This window comes from Argiope bruennichi, chromosome 3 (genome assembly GCF_947563725.1).
Source record: "Argiope bruennichi chromosome 3, qqArgBrue1.1, whole genome shotgun sequence".
NCBI classification, from domain to species: Eukaryota; Metazoa; Arthropoda; class Arachnida; order Araneae; family Araneidae; genus Argiope; species Argiope bruennichi.
Genome location: NC_079153.1, coordinates 50484495 through 50508247, shown reverse-complemented (window position 1 = coordinate 50508247; position 23753 = coordinate 50484495). Strand labels below are relative to the sequence as shown.

At 30.5% G+C, this 23753-nt stretch overlaps 1 protein-coding gene across 2 annotated transcripts in view; it reads right to left on the bottom strand.

Moving 5' to 3' along the window:
• Nucleotides 1-1672: 1672 nt before the first annotated feature.
• Nucleotides 1673-23753, bottom strand: part of LOC129963188 (tyrosine-protein kinase transmembrane receptor Ror2-like) — a 235871-nt gene continuing 213790 nt past the window's right edge. For both annotated transcript variants that reach the window (XM_056077350.1, XM_056077351.1), the window contains exons 5-9: nucleotides 23210-23591; nucleotides 21016-21305; nucleotides 16507-16595; nucleotides 15115-15268; nucleotides 1673-4276 (exon numbers count right to left, since the gene is read on the bottom strand). In XM_056077350.1, the coding sequence (XP_055933325.1) occupies nucleotides 3033-4276; nucleotides 15115-15268; nucleotides 16507-16595; nucleotides 21016-21305; nucleotides 23210-23591 (2159 nt within the window). In that variant the 3' untranslated portion in view covers nucleotides 1673-3032. The remainder of the gene's footprint in view (nucleotides 4277-15114; nucleotides 15269-16506; nucleotides 16596-21015; nucleotides 21306-23209; nucleotides 23592-23753) is intronic.

The window sequence follows — 23753 nt, the reverse complement described above, 5'->3', positions numbered from 1 at the left end:
CTAGATTTTTTAAAATATATTTATAAATTAAATTACAACACTTTTTAAATGTTTCTGCTTTATACGCCGCTGTACGCCTTTAACTGTAGCGATGATAAATATTTTCGTTTACACAGCACGTCATTATCAGCATTGAGAAAGACTTGAAATATTTAAAAAACAAAGATAATTTGATGAATATGTGAAGTGTGATGCCGATACCATGATTTCAGAATAACTTATATCCGATGAATTAATAGAACACAACATTGTCTAGAATTAATTTAAACGATGTTCAAGAAGAAGTGAAGTCATTCTGTATTTCTTTTAAGATAAAATGGACTCCGTTGGAAAAAAATTCACTCAAAATGTCGCGACTATAATCCAATCAAATTGTACTAATACTTATATATATATTATAAATTATTGTTTTAATAATTTTATTATTTTCAATACTATTAAGTACATACTAGTACTATCTTTTAAAAATTATTGTATTTAAATAAAATTTCATTAGAAACATTAAATTTGTAATAATTAAAGTTGCTAATTAAAATTTCGTTAGGATATGTTCTCATTAATATGTCATTTTACGAGGGTCGTTTGACAGACATTAAATAATGCTTTGCCATAGTTTATGATATTGTTTTTTATTTAATCATTTGTGTCCTTTTTCTATTTAAAAACAGATAAAATATTCTCATTAAGGTTACTATTTTTTTTTATTAAATGATTCCTTTGCAAATCCGTTATTTATATCCTGTATAATTTCATCACTGCATAATAGTTATCATTCTATTTTATTCAAAAGCTAATCCATTAAATGATGCAACCATGCACCCCTATAGAACATTTATATTATATAATATATGGTACTTTCCATTGGTTCCTTCTATAAAATTAAAATTTTGAAAATCTTGCTAAATTTGTATCTCATCAGACATTGACTACTTTTATTGAGGCTAAGAAGTTGTAAGGTTGAGGCTGTATTAAATATTCTCAAGAAAATTAAATTTTATTTTCTAGTTAAAAACTACGAACTTAAGAATTTAAGAATATATATATATATAAATTCAACATAAGCAAATAATGGTGGCTAATACAAAAGTTTAACAATGCGGGGTCCCGAGCAAATGTTTAGGATGCAAGATTAGAGAATTAATCGAATGTCTCTTAAAGACTATAAGGATTTCAAATACTGATGATATATATATATTTACATAAATTTTTATGTGAAATAAAAATAGGTCAAATCAGATCAATGGCTGGGAATAGGTACAAGTAGTTTTGTTTTCCTCATTTAAAGTATATAGATGGAATTTCCAATATATAACTTTTTGCATTGCGTACAAAAGCCGCGGTGGCCTGGTGGTAAGGTCTCGGCTCGTGAGCCGTAGGGTTTCAGGTTCGAGACCCGATTCCACCGAAGAACCGTAGTGTAAAGGGGTCTGTTGCACGTTAAATCCGTCATGCTAAACGTCCTCCCGCTGGTGTGGAGGGGGGGGGGCAACTCAGGTGTCGTCCTCGTCATCTGTCCGTGGTTCAAAATTACGAGGTCCGTTCCAAAATAGCCCTAGTGTTGCTTTAAAACGGGACGTTAATATGACTAAACTTTGCATTGCGTACAACAATTGTGCATTTGTTTTTGTATTATATTACAATAGTAAATGAAAGAAATAACACAACACAAAAATTGATTCCAAATAAGTATTTATTGAGCCATTTATATAAAAAAGAGGCCTCTTCTACAGCTGATTGGATAAAATAAAGATTCTGAGAAAACCAGCAGAGGAGGCCGCGAGTTTGTTTCGGAAGAACGAATGTGCGCATCCATCTAGAAGTTGGGGCGAAAAAAAAAAAGTGCAGAGGGCGATTTTCTCCATGATATGTCGTCACAATGTATCAAAATATATGGCACTTGAAGAGGGGTCGCAAAACAAAGGATGGAATGGTTCAAGAAATATTGGAATGATCCGAGAGATTCTTTGGTATCAATATTTACATTAGAGAAGGAAGATTTAGATTTGCTTCAGCCCATGGAGATGGATACAAATTCAAAAATGTAAGTTATTCCATTTAATAATATCACTGAAATTTTATTTTAAGACACATGCCAGTAAGATAGAATTCATTTTAAAATAACAAATTTAGATTATGTGACAGCATTTGAAACAATCAATCAGCAAGCAGGGAAAAAAAGTTATAGAAATCAAAACATTTTAAGAAAAACAATGTCAAATTACTTTTTCAAATACCTTTTTCTTCAGTGGCAAATATAAGCATATATAATAATATTAAAACATTCATTGATATTACCGGATTGGAATGTCAAGTATAAACATTATGATTCATTTTTTATCGCACTTATTTTAAAGTCCTTAAAACAACAAGGCATAATTTACATAAACACACCACGATAAAATATAAACTCTTAAAACATATATTATATAGATATATACAAATTCATACATAAAGTTTCCAGGCTGATTCTTTCAAATATATTTCAATATCCAATAAGAGAGCTAAAAAAAATTAAGTTTTGCAAATCAAATCACAAAATGATTGTCCAGAAAAAATGATCACAATTTCATTCTCAGAACGATGATGAAACTGAAATTCAAATTACAGCCTGGAAAATGAAAATGTTATATTTACACATATGATGATTACAGAAAAATGAAAAGATCTTTTTAAATATTTAAAAAAATTAATTTACGATCACAACGACATAATCTCAGAAATCTCGAGCAGTAGTGAAAAAGGCAAAATGAAAAATCATGAAGACTAGCCTCTTTGGTACGATGTTGTTGACATTATACTTAGTCCAAGCCACTATTTTCACTTGCAAATGCATTTCTGTGATCTGTTTGTTAAAATAACTAAATGATATTAAGATTCTTAATATTGCATTCTAAATATAAAATTTGCCTTCGGAAAAATTTTTAGACATCGCCATTAAATTAACTTAAAAAGGAACTAAAAAGTTTTTCTCATCCAAACTATTGTTCGCCAGCAGTTTCTTTGGTCCAACAGACATCTTCCCCACCTGATGGTCAGACGTGAGTTCTTTGGTCTTTGCTTTGTCTTTTAAGGAGATCATTATATATGTGAGACAGAGTTTTGTGAATAGTTTTAAAAGGCGGCCTAGCAGCTGGCTTCCTGTTCCAGCAGGCCTTCATGAGGTCGTAAATTGCAGCCGGACAATCGTCCGGACGCTTCAAGATGTTTCCCTCCTGAACATACTTGACGACCTCTTCGTGAGTCATCCCGTAGTAAGGCTGGAGAGCGAAAGTGAAGATCTCCCAAAGAACGACGCCAAATGCCCAGACATCCGATTCCACAATAAACTTATTGTACAGAATAGATTCCAGCGGCATCCATCGTATGGGAATGGCGTCGTCTTCCTTTCCTTTATAGTAGTTGGCCGCATAAATTTTCTGCGATAGACCAAAATCGGAGATCTTGACCGTCATGTCCTCGGCGACAAGGCAATTTCTGGTGGCAAGGTCACGATGCACGAATTTCCGTTCGGAAAGATATACCATTCCAGCCGCCACCTGTTTGGCGATGTTTGTCAGGTCTAGATGAGTGAGACGCACATCACTAAACAGATTGCCATTTCCAGTTGTCATGATGTAGTTTGTAGGTGAACAGGACCTCAGGAACTCGTTCAGGTCGCCTTTGCCCATGAATTCGAAAAGAAGGCACATGGGCTTACCGATAGCACACACTCCGAGTAATTTGACGATATTGGGGTGGTCGAATTCGGCCATGAGGCAGGCTTCCCGTTCGAAGTCACTCTGAAGGTCGTCCGAGGCTTCGTCTTTCAGCATTTTGACGGCAATCATTGTGAAATCTTCGCCTTTTACCAATCCAGGCGCTTTCGCTTGGAAAACACGACCAAAAGCACCCTGGCCTATGTCTCTGATGTAGATGATGTCATTCCGTGGGTATTCTAGTTTTTCCAATTTAGGGTGGAGTTTGGCCTGTGTTCGGTGATATGAGACATTCGAAGGAAGTTTGTCCAGGTCTATTTCTACATCGGGATCATCGCTGTTACTACCTAGATGAGGGGGACGCTCATTGGGAGAAATGTAGCCACCAGGAGTAGGGGACATTATTCCGGACTTCTGTCGGATTCGCCTGAGTCCGAGAACAATGGCCAGAAGGATGACCACAGCGGCCAGGCTCAATGAACAGGTCATTAAGATGAAAGTTGGGGTGAAGAGAGGTTCGGATGGGGGTTCGAATATGTCAATGATGTCATTGTCCGGCTGAGAAATCTGGCTGCTGTTATCTGGAATGAAATACAATATGTGAATATAAGAATCGTGTCGAAATAATTATGTATTAATTAAATATAAAAGAGTTATAATACTCCAAAGGGAGACTAATTCGATAATTAAAATTAAATTAAACACCGTAAATAAATATTATTTATTTATCCATTTTTAAAATTTTTAATACAAGAAAACGAAACACTATTTATGTAAGAATATAACTGCATTACCTAAATTGAAATACATTAATATTGAAAGAAAAAAAAGATAAATAGAACTTCATTTTCTTTATTTCCAATTCAACATATTTACGCAACTAAGTAGATAATTGTTTAGCGAGGAGAATAGATGCCATGGAAAAAAAAATCTACTCCAGTCTTCATAAATATTTTTGACATCCGGGACATAGTTTTATTTATTTTTTGCTCTTTCATGATATTTCATTTCAAACAAATGTGTAAATCATATCATTTTACCCCGATGTCTTCTTACAAGACTGGCGACCGGAGTATCTATACATATCTTGCCATGAATAGATGGCAAGATATGTATGTCTATACATCCCCTTCGGTCGTTACGAAATCATTCATGTGATGCATTTCTAAATCGTTAAAATATATATATATATATTTCTGAAGGGAAAAAATACTTCACAGGGCACAAGAGATTACATTGTTTAAGTAAATATACTGCAGAAAAAAAAATTACGAAGTTTATATTGTTGTGCACTTTTTTAGTTGAATAAGACATGTTCAGCGAAACATTTTTAGCATTTATAACATTTTCAACAAAATAAACTCCACTCCTCTGAGACTGAAACTGATCATGTTATATGTAGCTTTAAATATCAGTACTCTATACTACATTTTTAAGGTCACATCGAGTAAAATCCTCCAAATAACGAGCAGCGTTTGATCCAGGCGGCCATGATTGGCTTAAAAAAATGGAATTGAAAGTTTCATAACTCGGACATTTTTGATCACAGAAGAATTTTTTAAAATATTCGTTTTAAGAATATTTTGCTAAATAGAGTTTATAGGCCCGGAAGATTATATATATATATATATATTGGACAACACATTTTTCAGCAATAAAATTATGTATTTGGAAAGCATACCTTAACAGCATTGCAATCAAGATTTGCTTCAAAAAATTGAATTGGATATTTCACAGCTCTATTTCATAACAGTTTTGATCGATGTAGAATTTATTTTAAATATACGTTTTGAAAATATTTTATTAAATAGGGTTGATAAGACCGGTGGACTATAAAAAACTTAATTCATTCTTCAGCAATACAATTATGTATTTAGAACAATAAAATTTTGTAAGTCATTTACAGCATTTTGCAACTGGAAATGTAAGCCTAACTTCAACACTTTAAAAATTAGATATTATGCCACGATTGAAATGGGGATTTATTTTCTGTAAAAGAAAATTTAATAACATGCAAAACATAATAATCTCAGCAAAATGAAATAATAAATTCTGGATGATTGAAAGAAGGCGCAGATGATAACAAAAACATTCATCGGACTGAAACTCGATATATCGAAGAACAACATAAAGTAATCTAAAAGAATATCTTCCATTTCAAGAAAAAGCATGTTTTTTTAAAATGTGGATAACAACAAAGAATCCTTTACTTTTCTTAGATTCCAGCAAAGAGAAGACAAATTTAAGATATCCGATTAGCCCATTCTAGTTTCGCGGTAAACCGTATACAATTGCATTACCTTAATGTTTTTGTTGTTGTTTTTTTCCCACAGAAAAGAAAACAAAAACTAATCTAAAAAAAAATTATTTTATTTTTTTATCTTCGCTGCAGACGATTTGCAGGTGGAAAGAAGAAGACAAATAAATTGGTTTACAAAAGAAGAAAAAAACTCTTTCATAAAACCAGACACTACGGAGCAAACCGATATTTCTTTCCAAACCAGGCGTTCGGAAAGTTTTAAAAATATTGGTATTTCATTCGAGCTGGGGCCATTGCAGAAAGAAAATAACTGATAACTTTTTATCTCATATCGATAATTTACGGAACATAAAAATAAAATCCCCCCCCCCTTAAGTGCTCAAATAGAAAATTCCCAAAAAGCAAGGGTGGCGGAGGGGAAGAGAGAGAGAGAGAGACAGAGAAAAGAAATACTGCAACCAAAAGTGCATAAATAGATGAAGGCGGGAAAAGCAGAAATTGACTTTGAAGAAAAAGTCGGATTTGGAGATCAGGGTATGTAGTGTTATCGACCGACCACAGAGCTAAATTTACTCATATATTTAAAGAGATAAGCCGGCTTCTACGACAGGCATGAAAAGCGGCGCTAAAATATGTATCTAACACGGAGATAAGCTGAATTATTTTAAGAATCTAGCGGAGGGGGAAGTTGGATTTGTAAGATTTAGATGCATTTAATATCACATTCATGCTATTTAATACCTAGCGAAATAAAAGTAATTACGTCGGATGGGAAAAATCCTTAGAATGTTAAAAAGCAAAATTGGAAAAGAGTAAAATTTGGAAAAACCATTCTGAATGAAATACGCAAAGCAGACTTGGAAAAAAAGGCGGTTAATCTTAAAGTTGTGCAATTTCTTTTAGGCAAATAGATGCCAACAAACTAACCTCTGAATGCGTATTCAATGGTGAATTTATTTATTTTGTGGCCCTTGGAGGTACACAATATGGTGCCATTCTTGTAACATGCTTATAGATTTAATTTCGCTTTTCAATACATGTTTAACTTTATCGACATGTTAATGACTTATTCTAGACAAAATTTATTTATATTCTAGTTTATTATTCTATTCACTTTGCGTGATAATGATTTATTCTAGATTAAATCTATAATACCAGAGAAACCGACCTTCAATCGGCAGGGTTTTTTTTTTGTTTGTTTGTAAAATATTTTTTTCGAAGAAAATATTAAGATAAAAATACACATTAATATTATTCAATCTTATCTACATATGAACGGGTCATTTAACCCTTTCTAGGGCCGTGGGAAGTATGCTTCCCACCAAATTTATCAATCTTTGCATGAAATTATGTAGGTTGGCATAAGTTCTGACACATTTTTTTAGTAAGTTTGCTTCAATTCTTTATCTCAGACAAAATGACGCGTCTTGATTTGTTACTTAATTGATTAATTAATAAAATTAATTAATGAATCAACTTAAATTTATCTAATAAGCTAAATGAATCCCTTTTCTTATTCTAATTTCAAGCCTAAAAATATTTTAACATAATATGACTAGAAAAAAATGGCTCTTTAAAGGGTTAAATAAAAAAATAAATTATGAATACACTTAGTTTAACATGTTAACGAAAAAACCTGCTACATTACAGTATTCATTTTACAGTTTAGCTATTATTACTAACATTTTTGAACTTGCACTCAGTTTTACCATGGGGAAATCGAGCCCGAGATGGCGCTTCAATGACATTGTCAGCGGGAGAGCAGATAGACTAATAATTAGTTATATATCTTTGTGTGTGTAAAATCGCTCCCCCCCCCCGCAAGAAAGACACATATATAGATTAACTTAAAAAGCAAAACCTTACATAAATACAGAATTTCATCCAAATCGTTAGACAAATGTTGAGGCGCATTGCCCGCTTTACCATATTTCATTCTGACTGCATAACTAATTATTTTAACCATCTTATTTATAACGAACGATAATTAATGATGCTATTTTTAGTAATTTATTTTTATGAAATCATATAGATAAAGTAGAACATACATATCGAACCATTTTCTCAATACAAGGTGATTAGCTGCACACAAAAAGACAAATAAATGACATTAAAATGCCAGTTTCAAGTATTATTATTTTATTTCATCAGGTATTTAAATAAACGGAACGTCAATGTAAGAAAGTTAATTAAGATATGTTAACTAAATACTAAGCAATGGTTTTTTTTTGTGTGTGTGTGTTTCCTAACTATATCTTTCAAAACTATAATTTGAGCATTAAAATAATTTTCAGACTACGTTAAAATTTAAAAAATATATATAATTTTAATATCAATTTCAATGTCATACAATTTTTTTAATTTTATAAATTATTTAAATTAAATTTGATGCGCAATCTGTAAAAATAATTTTATTCTTATGATGCATTTCAAACTAATTTCAATATTATATCAGAACATTCATTCGCTTGGTTTGCTGATGTTAAAATTAAAGGGATTTTTTTTTCTTTTTTTTTTTTACTATCAGTCTGAAGTAGGCTACCGTTTTTATATAGAATTAATTTGATATGTACCCACAATAATTTACTGTGGACTGATTCCATTAAATTAATATTTTTCAGACTAACCAAATAAAATAAAATTTTTAAATAAAAGCATTCCACATGAACAGTTTAACAGACAGAAAAGCCAATATTCCGGGTAAACAAAATGATCGCCAAAAGCAGCTAATAAATAAATAATTTTTAAAAAAATGCAGCGAGTTGGAAAACAATCAGCGGTTATAAAAGTAAGTTTTTCCGATTTTAAAATTACAAAGCAGAAATACGCGGAGGGAAAATATTACTCCCCCCACCCCAATATAATAAAAAAAAAAGCAAAAAATAAAAGTCATGAAATCTCTTTTGGATGAAGTAGTCAATAATTTTGACAAATAACTGTAGGTTTATGATTTTTAAAACACGAAGCTCAAATCGAATTTCTCATTTCATACTCGGTATTATTAAATTTCAATTTCAAGTTGAAGGGAGAGAAAGGAAATACGAGTGATGCAGGGGTGAGCGAAATTAAATTTTTCAGCGAAAATTGAAATTGACATTTCGAGGATTAAAATGCGATTTAAGTTTCATTTCGCATTCGCATTTCTGGCGATCAGTCAAATCCACTGAACGCTATTTGGGTAAGTTATTGTTTCCTCCGTTTTACTGGCATTTTTAAATGAAAGAAAGAAAATTCCTTTATTAAAATTAAACGTTAAAGGAATATACAAAACCTGCGATATATACTATGTTTCTAACAATATAATTTTAGAAGCATGAACTAAATGGGAACTAAAATAATTTTAAAAAAATTAAGAATCACACAATATTACCTAAAGAACTGTCACAAAATAAAAACAATTTATAGTTAATTAGATTGTAAAGGTTTACATAGTGATAAAATTCATATCCGCTTTCCTGTTATTAATTAAATTTAAGTTTCTAATAAAATTTCTTTATCAATTTAAATATTTGAAATCCTATAGTAAATTTTCATGATAATAATCATGATAATAAAATTTTCATAAAATAATTCAATTCAGGTAAAAACCAATTAATTTAAATAATGAAATCCTATGGTTAAATTTTATATTATATATATATATATATATATATATATATATATATATATATATATATATATATACCATCGATAAAATTGGAAATCCGAGACTCTATAACAAAACTTCTAATCATTTTCCGACAAAATATAAAACGATTAAAATTTAATCTATTTTCTAGGCATTTCTATACAATGCCATATGCCCAACTAGCAAAAAATGAAACATAATCTGTTTTCCTTTTAATAAGTAGTAAATCAATATACAATTCAAAATAAAATGATTTTCTTTCTTGATGTATTAAGTAAGTTCATATTTTGGTTTCTTTAATAAGAAAGGAATAAACCTTGTTTGCAATTATTTTACTTTCTCTTTACGTATTTTGAATAAATGATTTTTTAATAGCTTTCATAATTTCTTTATAAATAACATTCGCATCTTTTGTAGAAGCATTTCTTTTTCTTTAAAAAAACTTATCATGATTTTTTTATACTTACTTTAAATAGCACTTTTCGAGTTTTAATTTCTGAATGTGTACAATTTTAATATTTATTTTTAAATTTTACTTAATGCCTTCATTAAACGATTTTCTAGACAAGTTCATTTATTTTATTAATATATTTTTTTATTCATTTTCTTTTTTGTTTATGTTTATTTTTCTTACACAATAATTAAAACACTTTTTTTTTACAAAAATTTTCCACCTATTTAATTAAAAAAAATGCAATTCATTTTCTTTTTGATTTCATATATTTAAAAAAAGGGTTAAAATAATTTGAAAACTTGTACTACACGTGTAAAATGCAGCATGTTATATCAGAACCCGCCGTTCTCAGAAATTGTGAATATAAAAAAAAATTGAAGATTAATTATTAAATAATAAATATTAATTATAGAATATTGTATTTTAATGTTTTATTTTTTATTAAATTACTAGCCGCCTTTGGCGACCAGCCGGTTCGCCAATCTTAATGTTCGTTAAAATTTTAATAATTAAATATTTTATGCAATTCCAACTACTACTATTATGCTATTCCAACTTTTATGCAATTCCAAAAACTACTTAAAAAACGATGTACTTAAAACTATAAGCATATACAAAAAATATATATAACTAACATAAATACAATTTAATTAAAAAAAGCATGCAACTAACCTAAAAATAATTTAAATCATTGAAAACAGGTTTAAAAAACTACTTAAAAAACGATGTACTTAAAACTATAAGCATATACAAAAAATATATATAACTAACATAAATACAATTTAATTAAAAAAAGCATGCAACTAACCTAAAAATAATTTAAATCATTGAAAACAGGTTTAAAAAACTACTTAAAAAACAATGTACTTAAAACTATAAGCATATACAAAAAATATATATAACTAACATAAATACAATTTAATTAAAAAAAGCATGCAACTAACCTAAAAATAATTTAAATCATTGAAAACAGGTTTAAAAAACTACTTAAAAAACGATGTACTTAAAACTATAAGCATATACAAAAAATATATAACTAACATAAATACAATTTACTTACAAAAGCATGCAACTAACCTAAAAATAATTTAAATCGTCCGTTCATAACGGTTGTCATGGCAACAATCAGAACACAGTGCGCATGCGTTAATTTTCTTCGCCAGTTACGTTAACACAAATGCGTGAATTTTTCTACGCCAGTTGGGGTAACGCTATGCAGATTTTACATTTTTAATTTCCTTTATTCTGTGTTATTTTAATTCAAAAGTGCTTCAGAATGAATCTGAAACATGGATTAATTAAAAATGTTTAATTTTAAATGCATCAAACATTAAGAAAATAAACAGAATCGTTTGAAATAATCCGCCGAAAAATATTAACCCTAGCCTCATTACTGTTGGGAGAAAATAAAACGGAAGCCTTAGTCATTTGGCGGTGGAGAAAATGGAAGATTTTTTTTGGCGGAAAAGTTGGCGGTGGGGAAAATGGAAGATTTTTTTGGCGGGAAAGTTAGTTTTTAATTAATAATTAAAATTCTAATTAAAATTTCGAAAAAAGGAACCCCAGGTGCACATTCCCGACCTCCAAGGTATACATGTACCAAATTTGGTAGCTGTAGGTCAAACGGTCTGGCCTGTAGATCGCCAACACACACACACACATTGAGCTTTATTATAAGTATAGATTTAAAAATGGTAATAGATAACTCACTGCTTCTTTAATAAAACTACCTACTTTAAATCAAAAATTTTATTTTATAATGAATAATAATCAAATTATTCAAGATTAATTAGAAAAGGCAAAATTTAAGTTATGCCATAAAATATTACTGTGCAATATAGGAACAGATTACAGAACTCCCACGGCAATAATACACGAATTGCCATTCGCCGTGAATGGCCTTTAATTTCATTTTATTTTGTTTATTATTATATAGAAAAATAAAAAAAAAACCCGTATTAAAACTAATTAAAATGCCGAAGTATTAAAAGATGATTTGACAAGCATTTCAAAAAAATTACAAACAACTAACCTTTGACAATTTCTATTGCAATTTAATCTCAAAACGTTTGTTAAATCTAAATTTAATGTAAAGTAATGTAGTCTATATAATAGTCCTTGTTCCTTTTCCACAAATAACTTCAAAAAAAGGTTTCCACAAGTATTTTCCCTATTTCTTTACTCCTTTAATATATAAAATGATCGTGACTATAAAATGCAACGAAAAATAGTTTTGTAAATTTTTAAGAGTCTGCACAACTTACCATTGCCATTATTTTCCTCGATAAGTAAACAGAATTAAAATTACAAAATCAACATGAATGAGCGTTCATTAACTTCAGCAACATCTTCAATCCTCACTTTGAGTATATTTATTTCATTCAGGATAAATTTAAACGAAAACAATTTTTTTTCTTTCTCTCTTTTAAGCAGACGATCTCATCGGAATTTTCAGCGAGTCGTGGAATTCCATTTTTATGAAAAGAGTTTTACAAATCGACATCCAATTCTTTTCGGAATTTCACAGGAAAAGAAAGGAAGACCTAATAAAAATGCAAATTAAGCAGATCTAAAACTTCCGAAAGTCATCTCTCGTACAGCTTTGAACTCAAATCTGCATAACGAAAAGTTAAATCGCTATTCCAACGGATGATTCCTTAGTTCCAAGAATGGTCTTGCTCTCTTCTGTCTGAATGGAGTTTTCCAATAATTTTTTTAAAAAGGAACACATTTATACGAATAAGCAGAAAATTATAAATTCAGTAATATTTCTCACTAAGTTCAATCGCTGTTTTCAAGAATTGAGTTTATTCTTTTTTTTTTTTTTTTCTCAATTTCTGTACATATTAAAATTGAGAGAAGAACGAAATTTTATTTTTTAATGATGATATTTTAGAAAACTAATCTTCTAAGTTTAAAAGCAATTTATCAGAAAATTGTATATTGATTAGAATACTTGCAAAAATAAAATCGAATTAAGCATCGTGGATTGTGGAATGATGTATGTGAAAAGAAAGCCAAGAAGAACAATTCTTGCAGATACGAAAATGATAATTATTATTTTTGATATTAGAATTTTAAAATTGAACATAAAATGGCAGTTTTCTGGGTAGATAACTGCTAAAACTTTCAAATAAATATTTTATGTAGACCAACGGCAAATTATTTTCCACTTTCAAATTTTAATAGACATATTAAAAGACATAATAGACAAATAGACATATAGAAATCTTGCATAATTCTGTTCATTATATCTTTTGTTCTGCTATGCATCTTTTAATTTTATATCGCCTAAAATCTGAATTTCTATTTCAAATGGAAGCAGTAAAATTGCAGCAAATAAAAATATTTAAACCGGAATTATTTATAAATGCACACATTAAAAAAAAAAATTACCACTGCTTACTTGAAGTTAAATCTTATTTGTGAATACAATGAAATTTCAACAGATTTATTAAAAGCATATTTTACTTCAAATCAAAATTTATTCATCATGAAAAAATAAGCTGTATTTTCATATCTTATCATCAACAATGGAAAAAAAAAAATTCTCTTTAAAACTTCTTTTTTTCCCTCTACTTTCTCATGAAACGATTCGTCACTGCAGTTAAATATATTGTTGTAGAATATATTTATAATTAGTTAAGAGTAAACAAACTGTACAAGATTTAAATTAACATAATCAAAAAGAGGATTTTAAAAATTTAATGTGATGTAAAGTTATTACGACAAAACATCAATATTTCACTTAATTTTTAATTAATGAAAATTCAAATTAAAGAATAAATTTGATAATATAATTGTGCCAAATAGGCTTTACTCTAGATCTAATGACCTGTCCTATAAAGCAATACAGCACACCTTTATTATTAGTAGAAATGAATGTAAAAAACATGGCTTTTATACCTACTGTTTCATTTTTTCAATAAAATAAGAACGTAGTATATAAGTGTGTATTAGGAATACATTAAAAAGTATATGTATTGAGCATGTATCTCGAAAATATATAAAGCAATGAAAAGGCTTTTGACTAAATTCCATACAGCGTTATAAACAGCCCCATGTTACAGACCAAATAAATTTGATATTTTTCAAAATTTGTGATTTTTTTTAATGTTTATAAAAAATGTATGCACTTTCTTTTTCTTGACATATAAACACAGTGAAACTTATGATTTGAAAAAAGTATTATCCCAATAGAAAAATTCGTCTGTTAATGCATCGAATCTTAATTGCAAATGACTTATTCTGCAAGATTATATATTTAAATATAGAAAACTATTAATATCTGAAAAATCTAGTTGGAAATAGCCTAATATATTAAACAAAATTTCTAATCTCTTTCTACCTTTCATAAATTAATATTTAATATTAATTTTACTTCTTTACATTTATGCACATTTACAGTCATGGAATATACATCAGACTAAAAAGAGGAAACATTGAGATTTTTTATATTACATATATATTGCCTACTCTATGAAATCGGGCATAATTTTAACAGTCTGAAATAATAAATAAAAAGTTTTTTTAATATTGCTCATTTGAATTAAGAGCTTATTTACCTTCAGAATTTGTAGTTAGATTTTTTTTTCTACTCTATTTTTGATACTTTTACGTCATCAAAGCATCAGTACTAACATACATCTTTGACTACAATTCATATTCATTCAAATATCGGCGAGAACATATTAGCTTGTGAACAACTGATAGAGTTCTAACAGATCAAGATCAGATGCCATATATTAGGCTACGATTCATATTTATTCAAATATTTGCGACAGTGCCTTAGATAATCAACTACTAGTACAGTGCTAACAGAAAAGTCTGCCATTTTATTTTTTTAAATAAACAATTTCGCATTCCTTTTAATTACACAGCGATCAAAATGAATTGAACTACCACAGCATGAATTATATATTGATTACAGTGTTTCATACAAATATCGATTAGAAACGAGGCCCGCTATGAAGGGGTTAAATGATTATTTCAAAACTTCTAATAATGAAACTCCAATAAATAGAAACATTATGTAAAAAGAAAAACGATAAAAATCATAGATTAGATAGTGTTTTACCACAGAGGGGGATGTCGCAGTGCTGCCATCGGACCCTGGGATCCATAGTGTAGCACCAGGGGACTGGTTCCTCACCGCCAGCGTTCCGGCAGTAGTTTTCGGAATTGAGCACTTCCGGAAAGACCTTCGGAGGGCGGTTGTGGTGGTGAGGCTCCTGCAATAAAATGAGGGGTCAATATTCATTTGGAAATCTTTTTCATCAATTGTTTTATGAGTTTGGAGAACAGGCAATGGGAAATCAAAAAATTATAAACAACTTCAAATTTGTATAAAATTATCGAAAAGTCTTCTGTTTAGGAAATAATTGTACTAATTATAATTGATAAAAGAGGAGGCGAAGTGCAAAGGGAAATTTTTTTAATGCTACTTTTATTATTTGCTAATGAAATATTTGAATTTAAAAGCATCGTTGTATTAATTTTTTTTTAAAAAAATAATTATTATACATCAAACAGTAATTTAATAGTAGTTTTATACTTCCTCGACAAGGACAACATAGTAGTTACAAGGACAAAGCATTAAAAAGTCAAAAGAATTCGAACTCGAGATTTTGACTAATCATCCCGTTTCAAATTTTCCTGAATATGAAAAAAACATTTTTGAAATTATGTCTGTTTTTTTATGAACAAGAAAACTAAAAAATTCACCATCTAATTTTCATTAGATGGTGAAAATTGACAAGTGGTCTTAACAGCTAATTTATAGTTTTCAATCATATTTTGAATGAAATTCATACAGAAAAAGTCCATCTGTCCGAAATGACTATCAGTTTGTTCCGCTGAATGTTAGTACGTTAACTACAAAAGATAGCTAGATGAATAAAAATTGGCATGCAGATTTGAAATCTAGAGTGCAAACATGTACCTAATTTGGAGTTGCATCAGTCAATGACTTGACTATCTGTCAGCTTGTGCCTAAATATATGAATTATATTTAGAATATATGAAAGTTCTTGCGTTTGGTATGTAATCTTGTGACTAATTATAGTTCTGCGCCAAATTTTAGTTTCAATCAGTTAAAAAAAGCGTCCAAAAGTATATTCGTTTTGCTGGTATTTGTGTACTCATCGGATCTTGGTGATGAATCATCAAAACAGAATAGCCAAAGATCGTAGTTCTTTGACAATTATTATTAGACAATGGCATAACTATTTCATGACTACTGTTAGACAATAATAGTACACATTTATTAAGAGAATATACGAGAAAGTTTGAAATGAAATGTTTGAAAGTGATTGCTACAATTACTATTTCAGAATAGTAAAACAACGATGCTAGAAATTTTACATGTGTTTTACTAAAGCATTACATTGGATAATTTACTGCTGAAATTGTTCTTCAGTGTACACTGTTCTGATCATTACTCAGTAATAAATGAGGAATAGACTCTCACCTGTACATCCCATCGCTGGCAAGCAATACCAGTTTTAGTTACATTCATTGTGCCTTGGTAGAAGCGTCCTCGAGCTCGAATGCAGTCAGCTGAAAAAAAGAACATTATAACCATTAAAGAAGAATCGCTGAAATGGCAAGAACCTTAAAAATACTAAACAAGAAAGGCCTACAATATTATGATATATTCATGTTATTTCCTGAACAATGACAATATATTTGAGTGGAATATTCTCATATTATCAAGATAATATTCGATTAGGTGATATCGTCTATTTTGTGGAGATTATCTTTACCATGTCCATATGTCTTTGAGACAAAAAAAAATCGTAAAGAAGATTTGATAATTATTTATCTATTCATCGATTTAACACGGTATTTTAAAAAAACTTAATCAAAGTTAATGAGTTCGTTAGTTTGAAGCATGTTTTGATGTGCAGGTCAAATTTGATTTGGTTTGGTATAACGCCACAAAGACCAATTTGTCATACAGTGTCAAGCATTCGTTATTTTTCAGATCATAAAAAAATGAAACTGTTCTAGAGTCTTTGTTATTTTAAAAAGTTGAATTTCAATAAGTAAAGAAAAAAAACACATTGACACTAGGATTAGTCCTAAGGATACCAATTAAATCAACGATATGTATACCGAATTTCGCCTATCTTTGTAAAAAAGTTTTTGCATGTACATAAAATGCCTTCAGCGCTTAAAAATGCAGTCGCACATGCTACATACAGGAGCTGGATCACAGCATAAAAAATGGCGGCGAGTTAAAAACGTGTGTCCCATTCTTGTCAAAAAGACGTAATGTTTCATCGTCGTGAAGTTTCCACAACCTTTGATTAAAAATGGTAGGATTTAGTAAAGTTTACTGTTTATCAGTCTGACCAGTATTTTTTTTCCATATTCATTGTTGAGAAAATTTATTGGCTTGCAAGGCATCAATTAAAAATAGTCTGGAAAACTGACGACGGCATAGAAAGTGATCGAGAAATCATAGCAAACAGAAAATATGCATCTTTATAAAAATCATATCGTGAAAACTATACCACATCAATCCACGGCTACATGTTTGTTGATTTTGTATTATGGTGCGAGAATTGCATTGTGTCATGCTGTTCCAATAACAGCAATGAAAATGAACCATAGTCATCATTTTTCAGTAAACATATTTATTTGCAAGAGATGTTTTCGCAAATGATAATTGTTCCTTCATTTAAATAATACAATGGTATCGCTAGAATGACAGTCATTGTGTACAGTGGGCGTTACAGAAAAATTTCTAAAAGTACATTAACTAACATAGATAGTGAAATTTTGTACCATATTCGTTGTTGAGAAATTTTGATTGTTGTTCTTTTGAGTGTTGCAAGGCATCAATCAAAAGAACTAAAGCTCAAGTCTGAAAAATTGACGGTGGCATAAAAGGTAGCAGATAAATTAAAGCAAACAGAAATTATATGTCTTTCTTTATAAGAAAAATATCGTGGTTAATAAGCCATATCAATCGACGGCTATAGATTTATCGATTTTATATTACAGCGCGAGTTGGATTGGATCATGCTGTTCCAATAATAGCTACTGAAATGAACTATAATCAAGTTTTGGTAAATATATTTATTTGTAAAAGATGTTTTCACAAATGCTTCATTTCTTTTGAATGATACAATGGTATCACTAGTGTGATTATCATTTTATACAGTGGGTATCCCAGACAAATTACTAATAGTACATTAACCATCATATATAATGTCCGCAAATATAAATGCAATGAAATAATTGCTAAAATAACTTACTCCGTTTCCTTTTAAGATCTGTTTACTACTGTGAAAATTCTTTTAAAAAACGAACCAAAACAACAAATAACCAAAATAATTTTCCCGCTCCACCTCTAAAAAACAAATTCATTTTATCGCCATATCATTTAATAAGCTAACGCAGATACTTTATACTGATAAATGCAACAGCATGAAACTAAAATCGCGGAAAACATTATCTCATGCAAATAAAAAACGCTACCCGGTTCCCTCTTTCTACGCACAGCAAATGAAAAACAAACTTGCACTCTAATTAAAACAGGGAAGAGGTAAAAATAAATCAAGGGACCACCACCCTAGCAAGTGTAACTACACAAGTAGCCCGAAAAACAAAATAAAAAGTCGAAATTCTAACGCTAGAGAAAGAGGGAAATTCGAGCCAGTCTTTGCAAATAGGAAGTTGAAAAAAAAAATTTGCAAATAAAATGCTTTAATGCAAGAATGATTACATTTTGAAGGAAAATTACGGCGGCCGTGTCCTCTAGGGGATGTGAGGAAACACAAATTTTTCTAGTTGAAGCTGTAAAAGCGTCATTTAAAAACACGAGGAAAATACTTTTTTTTTGGTGGGAGCGGATAAGAACAGAACATAGAATTCTTAAATAAATGAAATTTGTCTTAAATTAAGAAGGGAACTTGTAGCGAAGCATTTTCTGGAAGTGCGGTTGCTAGGGTTCAAAACATTCTGGGTAATACTTGAGAAATTAACATTTATGAAAAAAGGTTTCCTGTTATTTCTTTAATGATTTTTTTTTCTGTTTTGCTTTCTTAAATATAATTAATCATAGCTTTTACATAAAATTTAACGCAGTACGGCGAAAAGGATGGAAGTGAAGCCAATAAAATATTTAAAAATGAAATGTTATTTTGTTAACTTCATTAAACCAGTTAAATCTGACAAAGCAAAACGTTTTTCAGCATAAATAAAAGAGGACTCGAAATTTTTTTTTTTTTCTTTTGCAGAAACATATTGCATAGTGAGGGAAAAAGAGGATTAAATATATTTTTTTTATTACAAATCAAGATTCTTAAAACTGTATGTTGATAAAGTAAACAAATTTTGGATTAAAAAATGACGAACATTCATTTATTAGATCCTTCAATTACATCACATTAAATATTATAATAATATAATCATAGTTTAAAATGTATTAAAGAAACCAATTCATTATGGTTAATTTATATCTTGCTTATTTTTATTTGGTACAGACTGTCAGAAACTAAGCGAGGAACAGTTTTAAGCTTTTAAAGACGATAGAACACAATACAAAAAGTTTGTAGAAATACAAAAACACATGCAGTAAGGTACAAAAACAAGAAAGTCATGAATTTAAACATATTCAGCAATTAGGTATCGTTGAAAAGTCCTTTTTTTTTCATAGCATGTTATATAATATCTCTAAATTGTGCTTTATTTCGACAGCAATAGATCATTGACAGAGGAATGATTAGTGTACAATTTATCAAAGGTATTATAATTTTCAGGAAACGTACACTAAAACGGATATTCAAGGATATTTTTCAATTGGCACGTAGCCATAGTCTGATGTCAATCATTAGTTACTATTTGTAATCAATAATTAGCAACAAATGAAGACAATATTTTAGCTTGAAGACGATTGCTGCCGTTTTAAAGGAAAAAAAAAATCTACTTGAGTGACAAAAATCACTACTAACTTTATAAAAATCATGCCAAAACACTTTGACATTCCTTCGACCATGAACGAGTATTGGTGGATACGATTTTGAGTAATTATAGCTATTGTTGTAAAGAAGTACTTTGTCATGTAAGTTTCTTGCGTGCGTTGCCTTGCATTTTATGCCTTCTTATGCAAAAAATGTTTCTTACAGAGAGCTTTACCACTTCTTCAAAGCATGTCTGACGATTCTGATTGCTAATATATTACTCGCCAACAATAGGAGACGTTCAATTTGTTATCAAAAGATTCTAGTTAAGGTAAACGCAGAATGTTAATGTCGTCAAAACATTCCTATCAATAATAACAAATTATTTTAAGATGGCATACTACAATGCTAAATAGAGGTCAATGTCGATACAAGAAGGCTCTGTGAGTCGATTTGTTGGTGTTCAACAGAATCAGTCTTTAAATTCTTTGACAGAATTGCACATTATCTGAAGATAACATTAGGTTTACGTTTGCAGTTGTTTATTTTATTGAAGGAATACTTTGCAATACTCAGCGAATCTTCTATCCTATAAATTCAAGGTCAATATCATAATTGATAAAAGAAAAAAGACGTTTTCAGTTTATCGCCAGTGCTATAATCCAAAAGAGAGGTTCCTATTTATTAATTTTTTATAGTGAGAAAAGAATACATTTTTAATTATTTTTTTTATTTGTGGTTAAAAAAATAATTCAAAACAAGTAGTAGAGTATCAGAAAATGTATGAATAAAATATGAAAACAACAACAACAAAATGTCAACAAAATGCCAAAAACTAAAAATGATTGCGAATAATACAGCAAAAATTTATCATGCATATGTATTTTTAAGAAGTAGTATTCATTCTAACGAAATTTCACGCTACTTGAAGAGTAGCATATGGTTTTCAAGTAGCATATAGTTTTCGCTACTTGAAGAGTAGCATATAGGAATTCAAGAACCAATTTATAAGATTCAAAGAAAAAGAAAAAAGACAAGCAAGTGCAACAACAATACAGCAGTCTTACTTGTTATCTCATCCTCCCTCATATCGGTGAGGTGCGCATTGGAGCAGGTCTCCTTCCCCGTCTTGGACAGCGGAGGCAGGGTGTTGCAATCGGGCAGTCTGAAGTGCCCCCTGGATTTGAAGAATATGCCCCTTTGCTTGTTATCTTCGACCAGCGCCCACTCGTTGTAGCAGAAGAGCTCCTTGATGGCGATGCAATCCTCACGGCACAGGGGTTTCAATCGGGCTACGCCGTCCATCCATTCACATTTAGGGAAGGCATAGGAACAGAGAACCACTTCGGCAGCACTTCTGCAAGACAGAATTAAAAAAAAAAAAAATAGCTATATTTGCTAGCTAGTTTCTTCATATTAGTTTCCATTTTTAAGGTCTATTTTCAAACAGCTCTTAATTCTGAGCCCTGCCAAACAACGAGATGTGCCAACTAAGCTAGACCATATAGCTTAAGACCATTTCTAAGCTAGACCATATATGTTATGTTATTCGGTAGGTAATTTCTTTTTTTCCTAACAGATGACTTAATTGTATTTTTTCACAGCTTACTTCATATTTAAACTGCACAATCATTATATATTTTGACAGCTGATATAGCAAGGCTTGTTTGTGACAGTTCGATTGATTCTATGCAATTGTTTTCGGTTGATGCCCTTTCAAATACGGAAATGACGACTTAAGAAACAGCAAAAAGCAGGAATTTTAAGACAAATTTTACAGCTAAATTCAGAACCTGGAGAGAGATCTCATGGAAGCGTGTGCAAATTGAAATTATGCACCGTTGTGTTACTTTTTTACACTGTAACTCCAAATAAATTTGCATAGGACCCCTATTTAGATTCAACAATTATAACTAGGTAATTAATGTCATAAAAAGATATGTTAATATTTTTCTGTGTCTTCTATATTTGACAGGATAGAAAAACTGTATGAAATATTAGAATTCGTAACTTTTTCAGAAATACATTTATCGACTCTGTCAACCTAAAATATAATTCTTCCCATCATTTAAAGTATTTTAGCAATTATAACTATATACAAGTATCTACCTCAAGCAATTTAGATATTAGCTACTGAGCCAAGTTAAGCCGGATAAATTGTATAAGGAAATAAATACAGACGAACAAATTCAATTTCGAAACTAATATTCAAAGAAAGCAATTTTTTAATTTTAACATTTGCAAAGACATGTGGTTAAATTGTTCGACTAAACAATGAAATTGGAATTTTGGAATTCACCGTAACAATAATAATAATGTTATAAATTGTGTATTAAATTAAATTAAAAAAATATTAAAATTACAGAAAAAATTGTAAATAATTGATAGAATTTATAACAGGTCATTTGAGTTTTAAAGTGTTAAGATCGTTTTTGTGGAATAATATTTTATAGAACGTACCCCAAAACATTCAACCCCGCTTATTTTTTAAATTAATTTTTGGGTTTTGAAGAGTTTACAAGGTATTTGGTTTTGTAAAGTTTAATTCTCTTGTCTAAAAAGGCAAATATAATACCCAAAGTTTTTCAACACGCGGTCAACTAGAACAGAGCGGATGTCCCGTGTTTCAATTTCAAGGTATGCCCATTCCCGGCATGCCTACTCCGACTAGCCCATTCCCGTCAGATTCCATCAGAACAATTCTTCACACTGTAGCTGTGGGAGAGATAGGATATCCAATTCACTATGCCTCCGACTGCTTTCTAACTCTGCCAGGGCGTATGAGAAACTAGAAACAAGTCTCGAGAAAGAATGGTACAGGAGAGTTGCATCGAATATCCTTTCTCAAAGAAAAATCCCTGCTGTAATAAATCACATTCACAAATTTTAAGATTTCTTCAAGATTACTCAATAGCCAAGACCAAAATCAGTTTAAATTCTTCTGTACTGCAATATTAATTAATCAATTTTTATCATTTTTCTATCCTCCCCCTCATCTTTTCCTCCCATCTTGTGCTCGTGCCTATAACTCGTGTGCCCATAACTCAGTGTTATCGGCACCGGTTGCGTAGAGTGGTGTTATGTTTCAAAGAGTACACGAACCAAATTTCATCAAAATCTAGCAAACATTATAGATTTGCTTCAAAGAGGTACACAATATTCGTTTATATAGATAATGGCTATTTTAGTTCAGCAAAAATAATGGGTTGGCTCACTTGGCTTTCAACATTTCAAAAATGAAAAGAAAGAATGAAATCTCACCTGCAAGGTTCGAGAAGTGACGAAATGAGTTCACTCCACAACTCAGCGGTAATCTGCTCATTGAGAGGGATCGGGTGATTTTCGCTCGTAAAGTTGTAGTAAACATGTCCCGAACCGTTCAGGTACCTTCTGCAGATCTGCCCTGTGTACGGCGCACAATAGCCGACGGTCACTTCGTTCCCTATGATCGGACTTTCTTCTTTGGGCTTTTCTACCCCACTCCCCAAGGGGTCCTCGGGCGGCCTCTTCTCGTCCCAACGCCTGCTGTTGTCCTCCTCTTCTTCCACGATTTCGTTTTCGATCACGGGTTCTTCTTCGTCGAAATCTTCCTCTTCGGAGCCGGGGATGTCCGGAGGCATTTCTTCCTCCCAATCGTCCTCTTCTGCAAGACAAATATTGAAATGTTTATTCTCGGGTAACACACTCTGTTGCACAATATTGTGGGATATTATATTATTCAATATTTAATAATATTATACAACATCGCAATTATTGTTTAATATCATACAATACTGCGGGATATTATATTATCCATTATTTAACA